Source organism: Acanthaster planci, linkage group LG12 (genome assembly GCF_054643075.1).
Source record: "Acanthaster planci isolate LZ-2023a linkage group LG12, COTS_SCS, whole genome shotgun sequence".
Lineage (NCBI taxonomy): Eukaryota > Metazoa > Echinodermata > Asteroidea > Valvatida > Acanthasteridae > Acanthaster > Acanthaster planci.
The window spans coordinates 12,484,466-12,502,471 of NC_141788.1; the positions used below are offsets into that span (position 1 = coordinate 12,484,466).

Consider the following 18,006-nt stretch of genomic DNA (forward strand, 5'->3'; position numbering starts at 1 on the left):
CGGCGCGGCAGTGCATGTAACGGATAAAAAAAGAACCTGGCAGCAAGTGGTTAACAATATACAGTAGATCGGATTTATGGAGGAGAACATTTACAGCTCGGGAACTATGTGTTTGCCATGGTGCCTTTTGATCAAATGTGACACCTGGGACAGTTAAGCCGTTCTTTTGATGAAGGCTTGTATCCGTACGGTATGGTATTGTAATCATCCCTTATCACCCTCTTGCTGTTTTTTTTATCATCCTATTTCATGAGCAAGGTCAAATTATACCAAAATTTTACCCCATGCTATGCCTTATTCCTATTTTATTCCATACACTAAGGTCAACCTGTGCCAGACTTTCTGACCTTATCCTATGCCTATCCTTTACAAAAGGTCATCTTGTGCCATAATTGTTCACCCTACACCTCATTCCTATTCATCTTCCTATATGATCATAATTATTATGCTTATGCATATTGATGTGACCTTTTGTTGTTTTTGTTGCAAAGGTCAAAGTGTGCTGGATAGTCCCCCCCCACTACAAATGATTCAGGGAGATTTGCTCGAATATGCTTCTGTTGTGTCGCCAATCTTTGTTAAAAAGGTACATACTGAATGGTTTCACCTCCTTCTTGAGTGCTTCTACCAAATCTGCTATGGTGGTCTTCTTGACAACTAGTGCCCTCTTCTTGTTCACTGCAGGCTATACGTGACTCCTCCTGGGGTTCAGGGTTGTCAGTGTGCTCTCACCTCCCCCCATTCTCTGGTTCGGTGCTACTTTGCATATGTATTAGTAATCTGCGTAGGTTGCAGTAGACTCTCACCCCACCTAGTGTGGGACGAGTCTACTATTGCATATCTACCAGATTACCAATTTCCCTCCCTCCTCCCCTCACGGCCACTGAGCACTTTGCATGTCAAAAAAGAGGAAGAACATGGCGGCCGCCCTCACAGGAGTCAAGTAAGGGCCGGCGACCATTTAGACCCGGTTTGAAAAGGGCCCCCTGGTAAGCTCGCCCTGTTGCAAAAACCCCTTTCATACCGGCCTGGCTACTGGCCTGGGATGCTGGACTGGTTGTTGATCTCAAACTTCTCCATCCTGGGGTCTATTGTTTGCAAGTACTGGTACATGTAATCTATCCCAGAAGGAACCCGCTTAATCCTTCAGCTCTATACAATGTTTACACTAATCCGCTTAGACCCCTATTCATCTGTGGAAGCATGGTGGGGGAAGCCTTTCATCAGGGACTTTGAAATGTCGATGTGCAGACAGACCTGATACTGGCCTGGAGTAGCCTTAATACCGGGCAGGCATTATACCGGGTGGGCCACCGGGGGGCCCTTTTCAAACCATCTAAATGGTCGCCGTCCCTAAGTGAGGGCACACTGCTGGTGATTGAGAATTTAGCGAATGGAAGTAATGGACCAGGAAATAATGCATATGTATTGGTAATCTGGTAGATATGCGATTGTAGACTCGTCCCACTCTTGGTAGGGGGAGATTTTATTGTGTGTGGGACTTAATATTTGAAGTGTTGCATCCAAAAAAAAGCCCTGTAAATGAAAGCACTCTAAGTTGAATGTACACAATTAAAGGGAAGAAATGTGAAAAATGAGCTTTAAATCAGGAAGAGCATTAGAATAGTGTGTAGTGTAATCATGGCGAACAGACGTGTGTGAAAATGCTCCAAGTTTTATAACCAAGATTGATGTTAAGTTGAAGAATGTGCTACTTAAAGTCAAGCAAGCACCAAATGAACAAATAAAACTACTGCTGGTCAACGACTTTGCTCTGGAGGATCTACTAAACACGAGGAAAGCTGTCTTTGAATTTGCTAAAGAAAAATGTGTTCGCAATGATCAGATCCAAGATGGCGACACAGCTATTACAGGTATGCTAAATGCACATAGATCTGCTGAGGGGGTAACTGATGATATAAGGGATCTTTGCCGTTTCATGTGTAATCACCGACCAAACTTTCCTAAGGCCTGTTTGAGCAACAACGATAATAATTCCATAGTTAAATCAATGTTAAAAACTGTCACCTCTGACGATGACGCCATGACATCTACTAGCCGTCCAGGAGCAAACACAATGTTGGTTCCTACACATCTCAGCATGAGAAAATTCTATCGGCGGTTAATCAGATATAGCAAGATATAATAGCACTAGATTTGAAATTTTCAAGCCAAATCTCAAAAGTTTTTGTAAAATAAAGGTGAACAATCCTGATAAAGATCAACTACAAGATCTAAAAGACAAAAACTGTAGCATTCAAGCAACCATTGACATGCTGATAAGAACCAATGAAGACAAAACCAACATTAACAATGCCTCGAGCACATCTTCACTAATCAACCATTGTCCGAAGCCAGTGCCCTCCACAGTGCCAACCACAAACCGCTTTACAGCATTGTTGGAATGCAGTGAAGCTGACATGAATGACAACTCTGTTCAAGATATGGAAAGGCTTTATTGACTCATACTATGACGCAATTCAGTCTACAGAAGTCTGTGACAAAACCCAGTGTTCACAGGAACAACACAAACTTCCAACCTTCCAGCAACAACTTAGTCAATATCCAGAAAAACACTGCCGACAACACAACTGTAAACCTTCACTTAAACCCCAGACTGACGTTTTGGTAATCGGTGACTCCATGATCAAGCATGTGAAAGGACATAAGCTTTCACGCTCCAAACAGATTAAGTGCTCGTCTCAACCCGGTGCTAAGGTTAGTGACATCTATCCACGTGTCATCACTCAAGTGAAACAACACAAGCCCTCTGAGATAATCCTGCACATCGGTACCAACAACGTCAAAGACAGCACTGAGGACATTCGGGATAAAGTTGTCTCTCTGGTAGAGGTAATCCAGTCTTCTTCTGAAGTTCCAAAGCACAAGCCCCAACAGATTGCTCTATCTGGTGTTATCCACCGGTACGGAGAGACTGCCTCAGAATCAACCAAAGTAAATATGACCAATAGATGCTTAAAGGAAGCGGCTTATCAGTGGGATTGGGGCTTCATTGATAATGCTTATATTGGCTATTGCCACTTAAGCCGTGGTGGTATCCACCTCAATAGATCTGGTCAGGCCACATTAGCCATGAACGTTCTTAGCTACTTATACCCAAGATCAACAATGTCAACAGACTCAGTGAAGAAAGACCACCGTAAGAGACCTTGTGTGTCCCCTAATCGAACTTATGCGGAAGCTTTTCGAGTTCACCAAGGCCAGGATTTTCTAGAACGAGCGTGGAAAACGAGGATGAGAACGCCAAATGCACCAACTACAATGCAGTCAACATAGGACAACTGACAGGACAACCGTTCTTACCTAAGACCACGCCAGCCACTACCATCACAAGCGACCAAGTGGTTCAAGTACCAGCAGTACCATCCACGTGGCTGCAGACACAAGCAATCGAATCATCCCACACCATAAGTGGCCCTGACTTAATCAGCGGGTCCATTCCTAAACTTAACGGTAGAGGTATAAAGGTTGTGGTTAGCAAAATAGATGATCTCCGACATTTATTGAAGTTGAAGCCTTTTAATGTAATTTGTCTCAATGAAACACTGTGTGACAGTATCAGATGATGAAATATCAATTGATGGGTTTACTACTGTGAGAAAAGACTGAACTAGGCACCGCGGAGGTGTTGCAATCACCTTACTTTCACAAGAAGATTTGATATCGAATCCGAGCATCTAGAAATTATTTGGCTTGAAGTAAAATATGGCCAATGTGCACCAGTTTTAGTTGGATCTGTTTACAAAACCACCTAATTCTACTAGTCTTTCCTTTGAAAAAATTGATAATGATCTATCCGCAGACGTAATGGCTAATAATGACATTATTCTACTAGATGATTTTAATTGCAATTTTTCCAAGAGTGTGCCAAACAGTAGTACAGGTAATCTGAAGTTTTATACCGAGATGTATGAGCTAACCCAGTTAATCCAGCAACCAACAAGGGTCACTAGTCGAAGCTACTATTTATTTAATATTTGTTAATAACCAAAATGTACATAATGAGAGTGGAGTGTTTTACACAGGTATCAGTGACCATTTCCTTATCTACACTATAAGGAATACTAAGCATCATGTTCAAGCCCAGCATGGCCATAATCGTATCATACAGGCCATTGCAAAAGCTTGACACACAAAATTTTATCCATGAATTATCCTGTCAACAATAGGATATTCTTGATACCACTGAAGACATTGACTTGCCTTGTGAAGAATGGATTGACATGTTCATAAATGTCGTTGATTCCCATGTTGCTCTTCGACAAAAAATGTGAGGAAAAATGCATGTCCATGGATATCGCATGATATTGTTGACATGATGAAAGAGAGAGATAAAATGGATAAAGCTGCTGTAAAATCAAATAATACAGAATAAATGGAGTGCATACCACCCACTTAGAAACCAAGTCACTTGTTTATTAATGCGTAAAGAAAAATCTGATTATTATTGTGGTGTTCTTTGGGACAACAGAGGAAATGGCAAAAAATGTGGAATTGTATTAGTGAGGGAATCTTGAAGAAAAAAACACTTTACCCAATTTGATCCATCACGAAGGCCAAAAATGTGATAGCCTGACGATATTGCAAGTGTCTTTAACAAACATTTTATTAACTGCCCAAAGAAAGTGACCGTGAAATTGCCAGAGAATCACAATCACAAAACGTGTGCATCGTATCGGAATGATAAGGTTCAAAATGGTTTTGACATCAAATTTGTTTCTGAAAGTTATGTTGCTGGGATCATAAAGAAGATGGATACAAACAAGGCCACCGGGGATGATGATGTCAGTTGCAGTCTACTAAAAATTGCTCTGCCTGTAATTCTCGAGTCGCTAACTAAACTTGTTAGCTGGTTTTTACAATCTGGTTTAATGCCTAAAATTATTAAAAGTGCAAAGGTCACGCCGGTATATAAAACTGTTGACAAGTCTGACCTAGGCAATTACCAACCAATATCTGTCCTCCCAGTAATCAGTAAAATTTGCAAAAGTCTGTCTACGATCAGCTTTATGCATATATTAATGACAATGAACTTATGCATGCTAATCAACCTGGTTTTCGACGTTTGCACTCTACATCAACTGTTCTAGCAAAATTAGTCAACCAGTGGAGCAGTAACTTTGAAACTGGCTTATTTAATGGAGTGGCTTTTATTGACCTAAGGAAGGCATTTGATACAATTGACCACAACACTCTCCTTTCTTAACTCAACTCCCTTGGTTGCTCAAATCACACGCTGAACTGGTTTTCTAACTTTTTGTCAAACTGGACTCAAAGGGTGTGCTTTAATAAAGTCTACTCTGATCGATTAAAGGTTGTCAGCGGAGTGGCACAAGGCTCAATTCTGGGCCCGCTATTATTCTCTGTATATATAAATTCCATGCCGTCAGCAGTCGCTGATGGCATAGTGGACATGTTTGCCAATGACACCACTGTTGCCATCTGCAGCAAAAGTGCAAATGAAGTTGCTGACAAATTAAATGTTGCGATAGACCAAATGAGCAGATGGTTAGAGAGTAATACACTTGTGTTGAATTTTGATAAAACCAATTTCATGATTTTAGGGACCAAGGCAAAACTGAAGAATTCAAGTGAAATCACAATATCAGTTAACCAGAGCTTAATTAAACTGGTCAAAAATACCAAATGTCTTGGAGTAATAATCAACGAGGAGTTAAATGGACTGAATGGAATCTACTGTATAGTACATTTAGATGCACCTGTGCAGAATATAATATCAGTAAAGCGCAAGTTGTGATTTGCATGCTTAGTTCACATCAGTTAGTACACAATGTAAAACCTGCACATTATAAGAATATACTACTAGACAGACAAAGCGGTGTTAGATTTTGACATTTATTGTTTGGAGTTAGATTTGATCCTTTGTATGGCAACAGTGAGAAAGCAAACATTTTCTTTGAGCAACAACTCTGGCCAAAATTCATAATCTGAGGTCAAATTGTGTCAAAGTTTAATTGTGATGTCACCTAGATGAATTTTTTACAGCCAGTATGCGTTGTAGCTATGAATTCCTTGTGCTGAGTAACATTGGTTATTTCGATAAAACATGTACATGTTATTGACACATGCTTCATAAGTGGAGAACACAGCAGGAGAGAGGGCTGCTAGCCATGCAGACTTCTAATTCCTGCACCTTGTTTAGGGGGCAGTTTTTGTTACCGTAGTCACAAGTGACGTGGGGAGAAAAATGTGTCCCCACAACATTTCTGGTCTGCATAACATCAACATGTACATGTTCAACAGGTGTGTTGTCCATTAAACCCTTAGTACTGTACATCCATGTCTATGTGTGTACAGGTATACAGTGAACATGTACATAACCCAGGTTGGACTATGACATCCAGGCTGCCAGTAGGCTTGAATCATTTCCATTAATAGTCACCAAGATTTCATGGATGAGGCCCACCCATAGTGGTTTTCCACAAAGCAAAGTTTCATCCATACAGTTGTGCTCAAAGTTATTCATACTCTTTTGAGCACAACTGTATGTTAGTTGGATGTTGCCAACACAGGATTTCCTCATATTAATGTGTCATAATTCATTTTTTTAGAACATTTGGTCAGATAAATTTTGTTACTAGTATGGAATGGTCACTGTCTTTCTTTAATTTCACACTCTATCCAACATCTCCCTTGAAAAGAGAACCTTGGGTTCTGTGATTATGATTATCAGATTTCTCTTTTCTAAAAAAGCTTTTATAGACTACACATTTTGCATTCTTAGATGCTCATGTACTTGACTAATTATCAGTTGGTATCATAAATCTTTGACAGATACTGGTTCAGAGGATATTTACGTATTGAAGAATGGCTTGGCTTTGATAACCTCGGTAAGTACAGGCATCTTTGATGTGCATTTCCCATGGCGTAATTGTTCTTTTGCTTCAGGCTCTCATTCCAAGCCAATTTGGAATAAAAGGAGCTAGCTTTATTCAGTCAAAGCTTTACTGAATGAAGCTAACACATGGGCATTTGGGGGCAGGGGATACTTGCTCCTCCCCCCGCCCCACTAAAAAAAGGAAAAATATGTTGAAACAAATGGAAGAGGATGAAAATCACGAATTTGTTAAAAGAAAAGACCTTAAAATCAATCTTTTTCCATTGGAAATTGTGTATCAGTTTCTTGGTGAGGATCTTTTCCCCCAGAAATTCCCCCTAAAAAAAGCTCCCCAGCTAAAAAATTCCTGGCGACATCCATGAGCTAGCATTGTCTTATTGTGCGTTGCAAGGTCAGGCTTGTAACATACTTGATTCCAGGACTAAAAGGTGTGTGACCTTTACTTATAGGGTTACCAAAAAAGCAGTGGGTAGTACAGTGAACTGACATTGGCATCACCAGGAGGTGGGGCAAGACTCTTGTAAGGCTCTTTCTAAAATGAGGGCAGCGGTAGCACTTATTTTTAGCAAACGAATGAACCAACAGTGGAAGCAAGGGGTCAATTTTGAGATTTTTCAAAACAAACTCATTGTCCCTTTTTCCCATTGGTGGAGATTTCTTGTCACATGGAATGATTTCTGAAAGCTCACCACCGCCTCCATCCCTGGTGAAATAGTGACACCGGCAGGTGTGGAGTCGGTGGTGCTGGCTATAAGGGTCTCATACAGGTACCAAGTGTGTTGAAAAGTAAGGGGAGGAGGGATGACTATATTGGTTATCCCCGCCGGGTCAACAAGTGGGGGATATATCTCTCCACCTCCAGGATTTCTGCCCATTCTTGTCCCCATTTCATCTTGGATTCTTTTCCATTTTCTTTTTTTTTGGGGGGGGGATTTTCCCATTTTTTGAGTTGACAAGTGTACAAACTCTATTTAGACAAACATCCACTTATACATGTAGTGAACATTATCAGTTCAAACTGAATTGAGCATGTTCCTGTGGGGAAATATATGCTTAACATTTCTATTATGTTATGGTTAATACAACGTTTTTGTTAAAAGTACAACAATTTTGTCTGTGACCATTCACATGTACAAGAAATATTTTTGTACGGTTTGAAATTGGCAATGCCTGTGTTGTTAAAGATATCAAGGCAGTTTGATGATAACTACATGTACATGTAGATAATATTACATTTAATGGTGGTCTGACTTACACTTTGTGATGGTGTTATTTTATACCTGTGTGGAATTAACTGCTTTTTTTCTGCAGAGAAATTTTTGGAAATGCAGTAACCAAACTTTGGGAAAAGAAATCAACAAAGTAACTTGGTGCATGATTGATATCAGGAACTTGACTTACAAAAAAAGAAATTTCAGAAATGTAATTACCTTTAATGTAAAGCTTATACATTATCATATAAACAATATTAATATTTATATTGTGCAGTTTATGCACATGTACTCAAGCATCACATCACGGAACCCATAACTTACAGAAACTCAGTGTACAATGCTAAGAAAAGCTTTCACTAAAAGATACACATCCATGCACATGTACATTTTTGACAAAGTTTAAATACATGTGCATCAACAGATTTTGCATTTCTTACACAAAACAGTAAGTTATTTCAAAGCCTGCAAGCAAATCTGCTGTTCCCTTATGATATAGAATGCTAGTCTGATTAAATGTCAAAGAGACAAATTCTGGTAAGTAATGTGTTTAGAAGCTTCACTGTACACATGTGTGTGGTACATGATGTCCATGCAAGTGAGCATTATCAAAAAAAAGAAGACTGTTTGTAGCAAATATCAGTTGTATCCTGGACTCCTCACAGTTGATAAAAACAGGCAACAAAATTCAAAGAAACATTTATACAACATACCCTCTAAATGTTGGAAAAAGGTGCCAAAATTACTATCAAATATCTATGAGTCTTACCTCCAAACCAGGTTTTTTGGCCATAAAAAATTAACTACATTTACGTCAAATCTCTTAGGCATACCACTCTAATGACAGATCTTTTTGTCCCCTCTAATATGATATTTTGGGGTATCTGTTGTGGTAGTTATGAGTTGTGGCTACTTGGAGTCTTGAGAGAAAAAGGCACATGAAGAAATCGGCCATGGAGACTACAGGTGCTTTGGTTGGATCCACATCCAGTTTCTCTCAAAAAGAAGTGAAATGCCACAATCTGCTGTCGTACATCTTGTAGGTGGACAGATGTCGTCCCTATGCAGCCACGGTGACAGGGTCAAGGGACAGTCCTGCTGCTCAGGAGGATCACTGCACAAGGGCCAGTGTGTCAGGTGCTGGTCCACTGGATTTGGGTGCACAACACTAGACTTGGGCTGTTAAAAAAATCCCTCCTGGACAGTAGGACCAACTGTTGATGTGCAAGGAGTCTGATCAGGCATGAGAAACATGGTTGACCTGGCTTGGGGGCAATAAGGAACACATAGCAGTGGTCCTCTTCAATCTTGGATATGCTGGAGAGAAGGCGTATGCCAGCATGTCATCCTAGTTAATGTGTCCGTTGTCAAATCTGACGCAGAACACTGGCAACTGAGCATTGTCCACTGCTGCAAAGAGCTCCATGTATGGTCTGCTGAGATGTTGAAGATCATGCAAGTCTTTTCTGGGTACAGAGTCCACTCGAATGGACAAACTGTACCCCTGGAAAAGGCATTCGCTAACAAGTGGCAGGACCCTGAATATGTGTGGCCTGAAGAATAAACTTGAACACAAGATTCAGTCAGCCAATAGGAGAACTATTCCACTGAGACAGCCTTGGCCAGTATACAAAACGACATTCTGCATGGTACTGACAAAAGAGAGAAGCCAACTTAGTGCTGTTTGATTATATATAACGGGTTTGCCCTTACCCAACGTATATTAATAAGCACTGTATGCTCAGTGCTTATCCGAGAGCTTGTGAAAAAACTCACAAGCTTACTCGGGTGGGACTCGAACCCACGACCTCCTGCTTACTAGTGCAGATGTCTTAACCACTCGACCACCGAGCTTGCCGGGGTTGGCTGGCCGGTCTGAATCAAATGAAGCAGCGGGTACGGCGAACTATTTTCAAGATGTATTTTTGCGTTGGGGAGATGTTAATTATATATAACGGGTTAGTGCTGTTTGACTTGTCCGCAGCCTTTGATACCATTAATTATGGGATGGTATTGGATTGTTTGGAGAAGCTCTATAGTGTTAAAGGAGCGATTCACCATTGGATGGCTTCATATCTTGGAGATCGTCAGAAAATAGAAAACCTAAATATAGAGGTAGTGCACACTTTTACCGATACATGATCGATACTTCTCTGCTACCATCTTTACAGTAACTCGTCGTCGTTTCCTTTTCAGCAAACAGTTAATTAATGACGAGCAAAGTTTGCAATTTTTATTGCCTGTGACCCCACATGTTGATTTGTTAGTGGATTTTTTCACAAATAATTTTAAATTGAACTAATATGTACAAAACAATTAAATTGCTGTTGAATGACTAAATTTTGCTTTAACAATAATTCACATCAACTACACGTTCATGATCATGATGACAGTTTTGGCTGAATTCATGCATGCCATGCAATGCAACGATCGTTCCTCATTCCGCGATGACAACTTCCGACATGGCTTTCACGGCGGCTGTGCAGTTGTCCAAGTATGTCAAACTGAAGTTAAAAAATGAAGCAAAATCAAGATACATCACCAAAATAAGAACATGTGGGTTGTGGAAAGACCCGTACAGCATGGCGAAGGAGGACTGGGAAAGCAGTCCTGTTGACATTCCAAAGATTCGTCAATGTGATTTGTCTGTGTACATGATACACACGTCTATAGTCCTTACACTAAAGCCGAGACAAAGGTGGGACCGTCATGACCGTGGGTTGTGTTTTATGTAGGCTTTATTAAAATATAATAAAACTTAGGATATCAATTTAGTAAAAATTCCAGATTACCCCATTAGCCAAGCATAGTTCAGGCATGTATGACATGATCTTGTTTTCGAATATTGCCAACCACTATCGTGACCATAAATCGTGCATGCATAGTGCATGCCATGTCAACCATGCAGACTGCATGTCACAGACGTAGGCCCTACATCCCATGTACATGTAGACCTATATCTGTATGTTTTGCTCCAGGACTACAAAGTTACTTTGTGCCATTGTTTTGGGTGATGATCGATGGACGATTCTGGATAAGGTTTCACCTTTAGCTTTACACAACTTACAGTAGAGTAAGTTGGATGCTGAATCAATTCTCATTTGTCATTCTGTTGAAGCATGCATGACTGGTGCTTCATTTTGTTTATTTCTTCATTTCTTTTTCTATTTGTTAATTTTTGAGGCATTCAAATCTTGCCTTGGAGCAGACAGTTTTGTTGGAGCAGGCTGGGTAAGAACACTGAAACTTTACAAGTATACATCAGAATAGAAACAAGAACGGTTCCTCATATCAGCACAAGTAAGGCATTCCCAAGCAGTGCGGGCAACACTGACAAGTGTATGGTTTGTTGCTGAAAAATCCGGAGAAATTCTTGCAGCTCATTGTGACTGTATGGCAGGGTAAGAAATGTGTTAAAAGATAACTATTTTAAGCAAGGTAATTTTGGACCGACATCATCACGAGTATTGATTTTGTTACCAACTATTGTGAACTAAATTTACCATGCTAGGTCAGCTTGAAACTAGAGGACTCTTTTTGCCTTTCTAATCAGGTAAGGAATTGGTTATGCAAACAATTTCTTCAATGGCCTTGCAGTAACTCCATGCAACACTTAAATTCCTTCACGTAAATTCTCAGTGTTCCCACTTTCTTTCCATGCATGGCCAGCAGAACTCCACACCTGGTCCCTGTAAATCTGCGGTGGTTGTACTATAATTTTTACCTTTGCTGTGTTACCAAACAGGGATGTCAATTGTCAGCATTTTCACACAGGATATAATTTTGTAATTCAATTCAACTGTGGACCTGTACTACTGAAGACTAGTTTGCTAGAAAATTTTGATAGGAACACATTTTTTCAAGTATGCAGTAAGTCAATCATGGAAGGGTTATGCAATTAAATATTGAACTGCTTTCACCTTTTTTATGTCCAGCAGGTTGGGAGAAGCATGCTCGCATATTGCATGTGCAGTATCTGCTGTTGCTAGAGCAGTGCATATACGGCAACAAAGTGGATCTTAGTCTTGCACCTCTCAGACGTGTGTGGTTACCTCCAACACAAGAGGTAAGAATTTCAGTTGTAATTTATTTTAAAGATGAACAAAGAAATTGACTGGAGCAGGATTTGAATCTGCAGCCTCCTGAATAGTGTGCTCTACCGACTGAGCTACCCAGCCCTATGTTGGTGGCTCTTCTCATTTGTCAATGTTAGGGGGAAATAGCCAGAAGCCATGAAACCTGAAATACCATGTAGCCAGGGATTACGCCCCAATAACACGATACAACCTGGGAAGTGGTGAACAGGGATCACTCTGAGAGGATACAGCTTTTTAATAACGCAAATATCAGTTGTAATTTAAATCTTTTTATAACTTGACAGTGCTTTGGGATTGCATTACTAGTTGGAGAGGACTGTGCTGAAATATTTGAATATTATTTTTCAAATTTGAATATTCAAATGCAAATTCATGCAAAGGAAGGGAAAAGTTTCTTTTATTTTAAATGAGGAAAAAATTGCACTACGGAGGCTTCTTTCGAGCAGATTAATATGAAAAGGGACAGAAATCTTAAGATTCAAAAGTAAATTATTCGTTAAAAAATTTCAAAGGAATGAATGAAAATTGATCCAAATAATCGAATTTCCCATTTAATTCTTTGAAACAGGTGTGCACTGCCTGTGTACGTGACATAGCATTCATCAGACCCAGCATGAAACGAAAGATCTCAGATAAAATCACAACTGAGCCTACACCAAAGATGAATAAGACTGTTGCAGAAATACCTCGTCCTACACAAACCGAGCTTGGTGCCTGCTATGCTAAGATGTTCACCTGCAAGTTCAAGCCAGCTGTACTTCGTGTGTTGGACAATTATGCCGACAAATTTTTGCCTCTCAGCAGAAACACTAATTACCCCCAATCACTGAGCTACTTGTATGACCCGAACACCTTGGAGCTGGGTTACCTGTAACTAATTGAGGAGTGTGAGCATGTTTATTCCACTGTACAGGTACATAACCTAATGCAAAAGTTCTGTTGCAAGACTTTTGGCAGATTACTAAAGCAAAATTTGTAACATTTGATATTCCCTCCCCAGGAAATTGTCAAGTTTGCCCCCCCCAAAAAATATTGTTCCTCCCGAATTAATGTATTTCCTCGAACCAAAATTTTATTTATCCCAGAAGCGGGTGACACTAACTTTGCAACCTCTAGGGCTGGTTCCTTCAGAAATCCAAATTTAGCATGTGCCATGTGATATGTTTTCTGATTTCTTATGATTTCAATTGTAATCAAATTATATTGTTTATTCATTGATTTACCATTTTCACAGATTACTGACAGACAAATAGAAGCTGTGGAAAGGGCAACAAGAACCCAATCAGCATGTAAGTTGTGGCTTTACCAACGGATTGGCAGAGTTACAGCTTCATATTCAAAGCTGCTACACAAACCAACCTCTCAATGCCATCACCAAGTCTAATAAAGAGAATTTGCTATCCAGAATCATACAGTTTTTCGTCAGCAGCTTCAGCAGCAACATTGTTTGTGTTACATATGAGCAGATGTTATACCAACGGCATCAGTAGGCAACCGGCTGTCCAGGAACTAGTGATTCTGAAACATTTGAATAAAATACGGAATAAACAAACAATATAAAGCATATACTTGGTATTCAGGCCAGCAGTTGAAATGATACAATTTCCTTTTTTTTTACATTTAGTCAGGGATGACTTGATGAATCTTAAGACCCTCCCTTAATTATCTTATGTTAAAATGTATGCACATATAATTCCCATGTTCTTTTGACAGTAACTTCTTGTTATGTTTGATTTGAATGTACTTTTAATTTTCATTACAGATACGGTTGTGAGCACGAAGCAAGGGCACAAACAGAATTTGTGAACAGAGAGTTGGAGAAGCACCAAAACTTCAGTTGCCAAGAAGGTGGGTTACACTTGTGTAAAGAAAACCCATTTATTGGTGCCAGCCCAGATGGCCTTGTCAACTGTGATTGCTGTGGATGGGGCCTCCTGGAAATAAAATGCCCCTTCACATACTGCAAGAAGAACTTACCAGATGTAGCAGACCAAGACCAGGAGGATCTCTCTTCATTTTGTATGCAGGTCAGGGACAATGTGTAGTCCCTGAAAATAGATCATTCCTATTACTACTAAGTTCAAGCCCAAATGAACATTTGCAACAAGGCATACTGTGATTTCATTGTGTGGAACTCTGAGAAGATGATCACTGAGAGGATTCGGAGAGATGAGGAGTTTTTCACCCCTGTTGTGGACAGAGTTAACCCCTTTGTTAAGTATGGTGTCCTTCCAGAACTTGTTGGCAAATGGATAACTAGGAGAGTTGTTTCCAATGACGATGGTGTTGTAATAACACAGCACAACACTGAGACTGTGGCTGCAGAGGTGGAAGAAGAGGATCCTGGAAGGGCCTTTATACCGTTACCGCAATATGCCTGCACATGACACTATACCAGAATGTGGCAATAAGAAATGCGCCATCAAAAAGTTTCATATGGAATGTCTAAGAGTACGCTGCCCACCAAAAGGCAAGTTGAAGTGGTGCTGTCCTCATTGCAGACACTTGCCTCAATTTAGTAGGTCTAAGAAGAAAGAAGAGTACCAGTTGATGCAATACATGTACATGTCCATTCATTCAAAAAGGATGAATTGGCAGTAAAGTGAATTACAGTGTATATGTAAAGTGTTAAAATGTTTGTTTCAAGTACATGTGTGCAATTGGCAAAGTGCACTTTTCCCCCCAAATTTTAGAAGTGCCAAATGATTAAAAAAACCTTTTCACAGGAATAAACAAAGATTTGGCAAAATTATTCATTTATTTGTGATACCGGTAATATAAAGAAAAGTTGCTATAAATATACATATACATATATATTTATAAATATATGTACAGAATATTAAATAATGAAAATTAAAATAATGAACTTAGAACAGTATAATACCCAGACCTGTGTAATTGCACAGGGATGTGTATTGTGTAGAGCACCCGACCATTGTATGGTATCCACCATTACGTAAAACTGAAAGAATAAATTTGGAATGGCACAACTCAACTGGTACTCAATTGTACCCGGCAAAGCAATACACGAGATCACCGCATAAACATGTACATGTGCGTACACACACATGGCTGGCCGTGGCCGACCACATACATGTCTACATGCCTATGTATGTACATGTACATTACATACTTGTACATGTACATTGGTGTGACGTGGCAGTTCACACAACGCTGTGTTGAGGTGTAGCCTCTATATGTATGTCACAGGATCCCAGATGTAGCGAAATTTGTAAACAAAAGGGCTGCTCTCTTTATGGCAGCCGCGGTGTAGAAAAATTTTCTTTCACCATATCCTTGACCGATTTTGATAAAACAAAACGGAATTCACAGTAACAGTTGACTCTTTTCAAAATGCGATAATTAAATCCAGGTGGAGTTTTCCTTTAAACAGCAGTCACATGTACCTGGATTTCCAAACTTAAGTATGTTAAGTGGATGGAAAATGGTAGTTAGTAGGATTGTTCACTTCAAGGCATTATTTACACAGTGGTAATCAAGAATTTCTGATTGTGGAAAATCCTGACTATGCTCCTGAAACCAAGAATTATGCGACAAATGGGAGAGTGCCCTGTAAAATTTTATACTTTTGTTTGATGGTTCCAATTACTCTCTCTACATGAATACGGACAGTTGACAATTCTCTGCTCCAGTCGACCTCTTTTTTGGTTTGTTGAGTCTTTGCCTGAGTAAATGGCGGAATGCATACCTCGGACAAAGCAAGCCTGCAATAGTCACCTACTGTGAAACCGCTGTCCGCAATCACTACATCACCAGGTTCCAAGTACTTTAACAGTCCACTATTTTCAGTTATTTTTTTTATACGATGTTCGTCCACCCCAACACTTGCCAAGAAACGACACAATTCCTTGAGGGGTTATCCCAATCAGAAATTTGATAGTGTTGTGGTGTTTTTACTGTGACCACATCTGAGCCCTCACAAGAAGATTGCTTGGCTGTTCTGTGAACACTTCTGTACAGTCTATTATAATACAGCATTTTCTGTAGAATTTTCGGAAAGCTGTCGGCATACTTTCTCGTAAGGAAAACCTTGAAGGCAAGTGTATGAACTGGGTTACTCTTGCTGCCATGATGTTCAGGACCCGATGAAAAGTCCTAGAAACTGTTGAATTATGAATGTTAAATCTGTACCCCAAATCCATATTTGCCAGGTTGAGTCTGATCTTCAGGAGAAATAATAATATCTGGTCAAATGTTGAAAGCTTGCAATTTGCAGTTTTTGGTAGATAAAGAGCCACCAAGTCGAAAACTGTCATGAATACAATCCATGATGGTAGGCCTATGTAGAAGCAGAGTTTCTGCTCATCATTCTTTAAGGAATCCTCACATAGTGATAGGGAGTCTATGGTAGCATCCTTTTCACGCAAAGCTTCCCTCAGCATGATGTTATCCTCCATCAGCTGCATCAGCTCTTTATCCCATTCCAACTCTGTTTGTGTCTCTTGGTTCTTGATAGGTTCTTCAGCTGCATCCTCGGGTATGGAGATATCTTGTGGGATAGCTGCTGCCTGTTTATGTAGGTCAAGAAGTGCACATGCCACCTCATTTGTTGCCCTATGCTTTTTTCTCTCGTATACATGCTGGTATCTCTCAAATGACTGATGCGTTCCCCCAGTCAGTGATCCACTGTTATGGCCCATTTTTAAGATCTGTGTCCAGTCAGGGTCTGATTTGTTTAACCGATATGCTGGCTCACCTGAATAAGATAATGGGGAAAATGTCAAGGAAACAAGCTAAGACTTTAATATGGGCTGGGGTGAGAGGGTCAATTTTACCATGACACATGGGGTTAACCATTAAGTAGTTTAATGAATACTAGTTTGGCCTACATGTATTTTCTTCTAAAGAGGAGACCGCAGAACATACATGCAGTGGCGTAGCAAATACAGTTTCTTTAGGAGGGGGTGTGCCAGTGCTAGAGTTAATTAAGCGGCTTGCAACCTGGTTGCCAACCTTGTATCGTGTAAAAATTCACAAAGTGATTCATGGAATGTTCGGCTTTTATTTCATGCTTCAAAAAAATGCTGATGGCCAGCGTGTATTGTTTATGTACCAATTTTTTATTCATCTGCTGAACGAAGCTCTATTTGCAGACTACGGTAGTGCATCCCCAACACTCCCCCCCAAAAGTGAGGGTCCAATGTCTGCCCTGCTGGAGTGTGGCGGACGTTGGACCCCACAGTTCTGGGGGTACAGTTGTCATGCCTGTTGCTACTCCCCTGCTCTGCCATGTCTGCTGACATCCAAAAAGGGAAGAGTTCACATACGATTGCAATGATAGTACTGCAATGGAATCCATGAAGGACCCCGATAACAAACGTGGGATCAAAGAAAATAACTGAAATGTATGATACTTGGCCAACTTGCCAATCTGCAGAAATCTTTCAGCGGCTTATTTATTTTCTAAAAAAAGTAAACAAAATCAAGTAATTAATCACACAGGAATATGGCTACAGAGATAACAAATTAACTTAACTACAAGCAGTTGCTCCCTGCATCATGCAGGGTGCAGTGACAGTGACATGTGCTCCTGCACATGTTGGCCATTTTAAATCACACACGCGTGAACACAAACTACCTCAAACCCAAAGCGGGCGACGCCCTCCCCCCAGAAATGGACCCGTAACAGAAGAAAAATACCCTGGCTACATGCACAAGAGCATAGCAGTCCAGATATAAGGAATGGCTGGAGCGGAGTATCCCAAGTTTTTGTTAAAGAAATAAACACAAAAACTTACATACAGGAACATCCCAGTTGTGGATGTTCCCCTGACCATCCCAGTCAAAGAAGTCTCTA

General features: G+C 40.2%; 1 protein-coding gene and 1 pseudogene across 11 annotated transcripts in view; both read left to right on the plus strand.

The window, feature by feature from the left end:
* Nucleotides 1-18,006, plus strand: part of LOC110988044 (serum paraoxonase/arylesterase 2-like) — a 190,888-nt gene that overhangs the window by 81,138 nt on the left and 91,744 nt on the right. For 8 of the 11 annotated variants that reach the window (XM_087144534.1, XM_087144535.1, XM_022251254.2 and 5 more), the window contains one exon: nt 6,817-6,872. In XM_087144534.1, coding sequence (XP_087000660.1) covers nt 6,817-6,872 — 56 coding nt within the window. Of the gene's footprint in view, nt 1-6,816; nt 6,873-11,274; nt 12,158-12,756; nt 13,102-13,422; nt 13,478-13,950; nt 14,037-18,006 lie in introns of all 11 variants that reach the window. The other 3 variants (XM_087144538.1, XM_087144539.1, XM_087144537.1) reach the window with 2 other exon arrangements.
* On the plus strand, nt 10,554-16,410 carry LOC147797163 (uncharacterized; annotated as a pseudogene).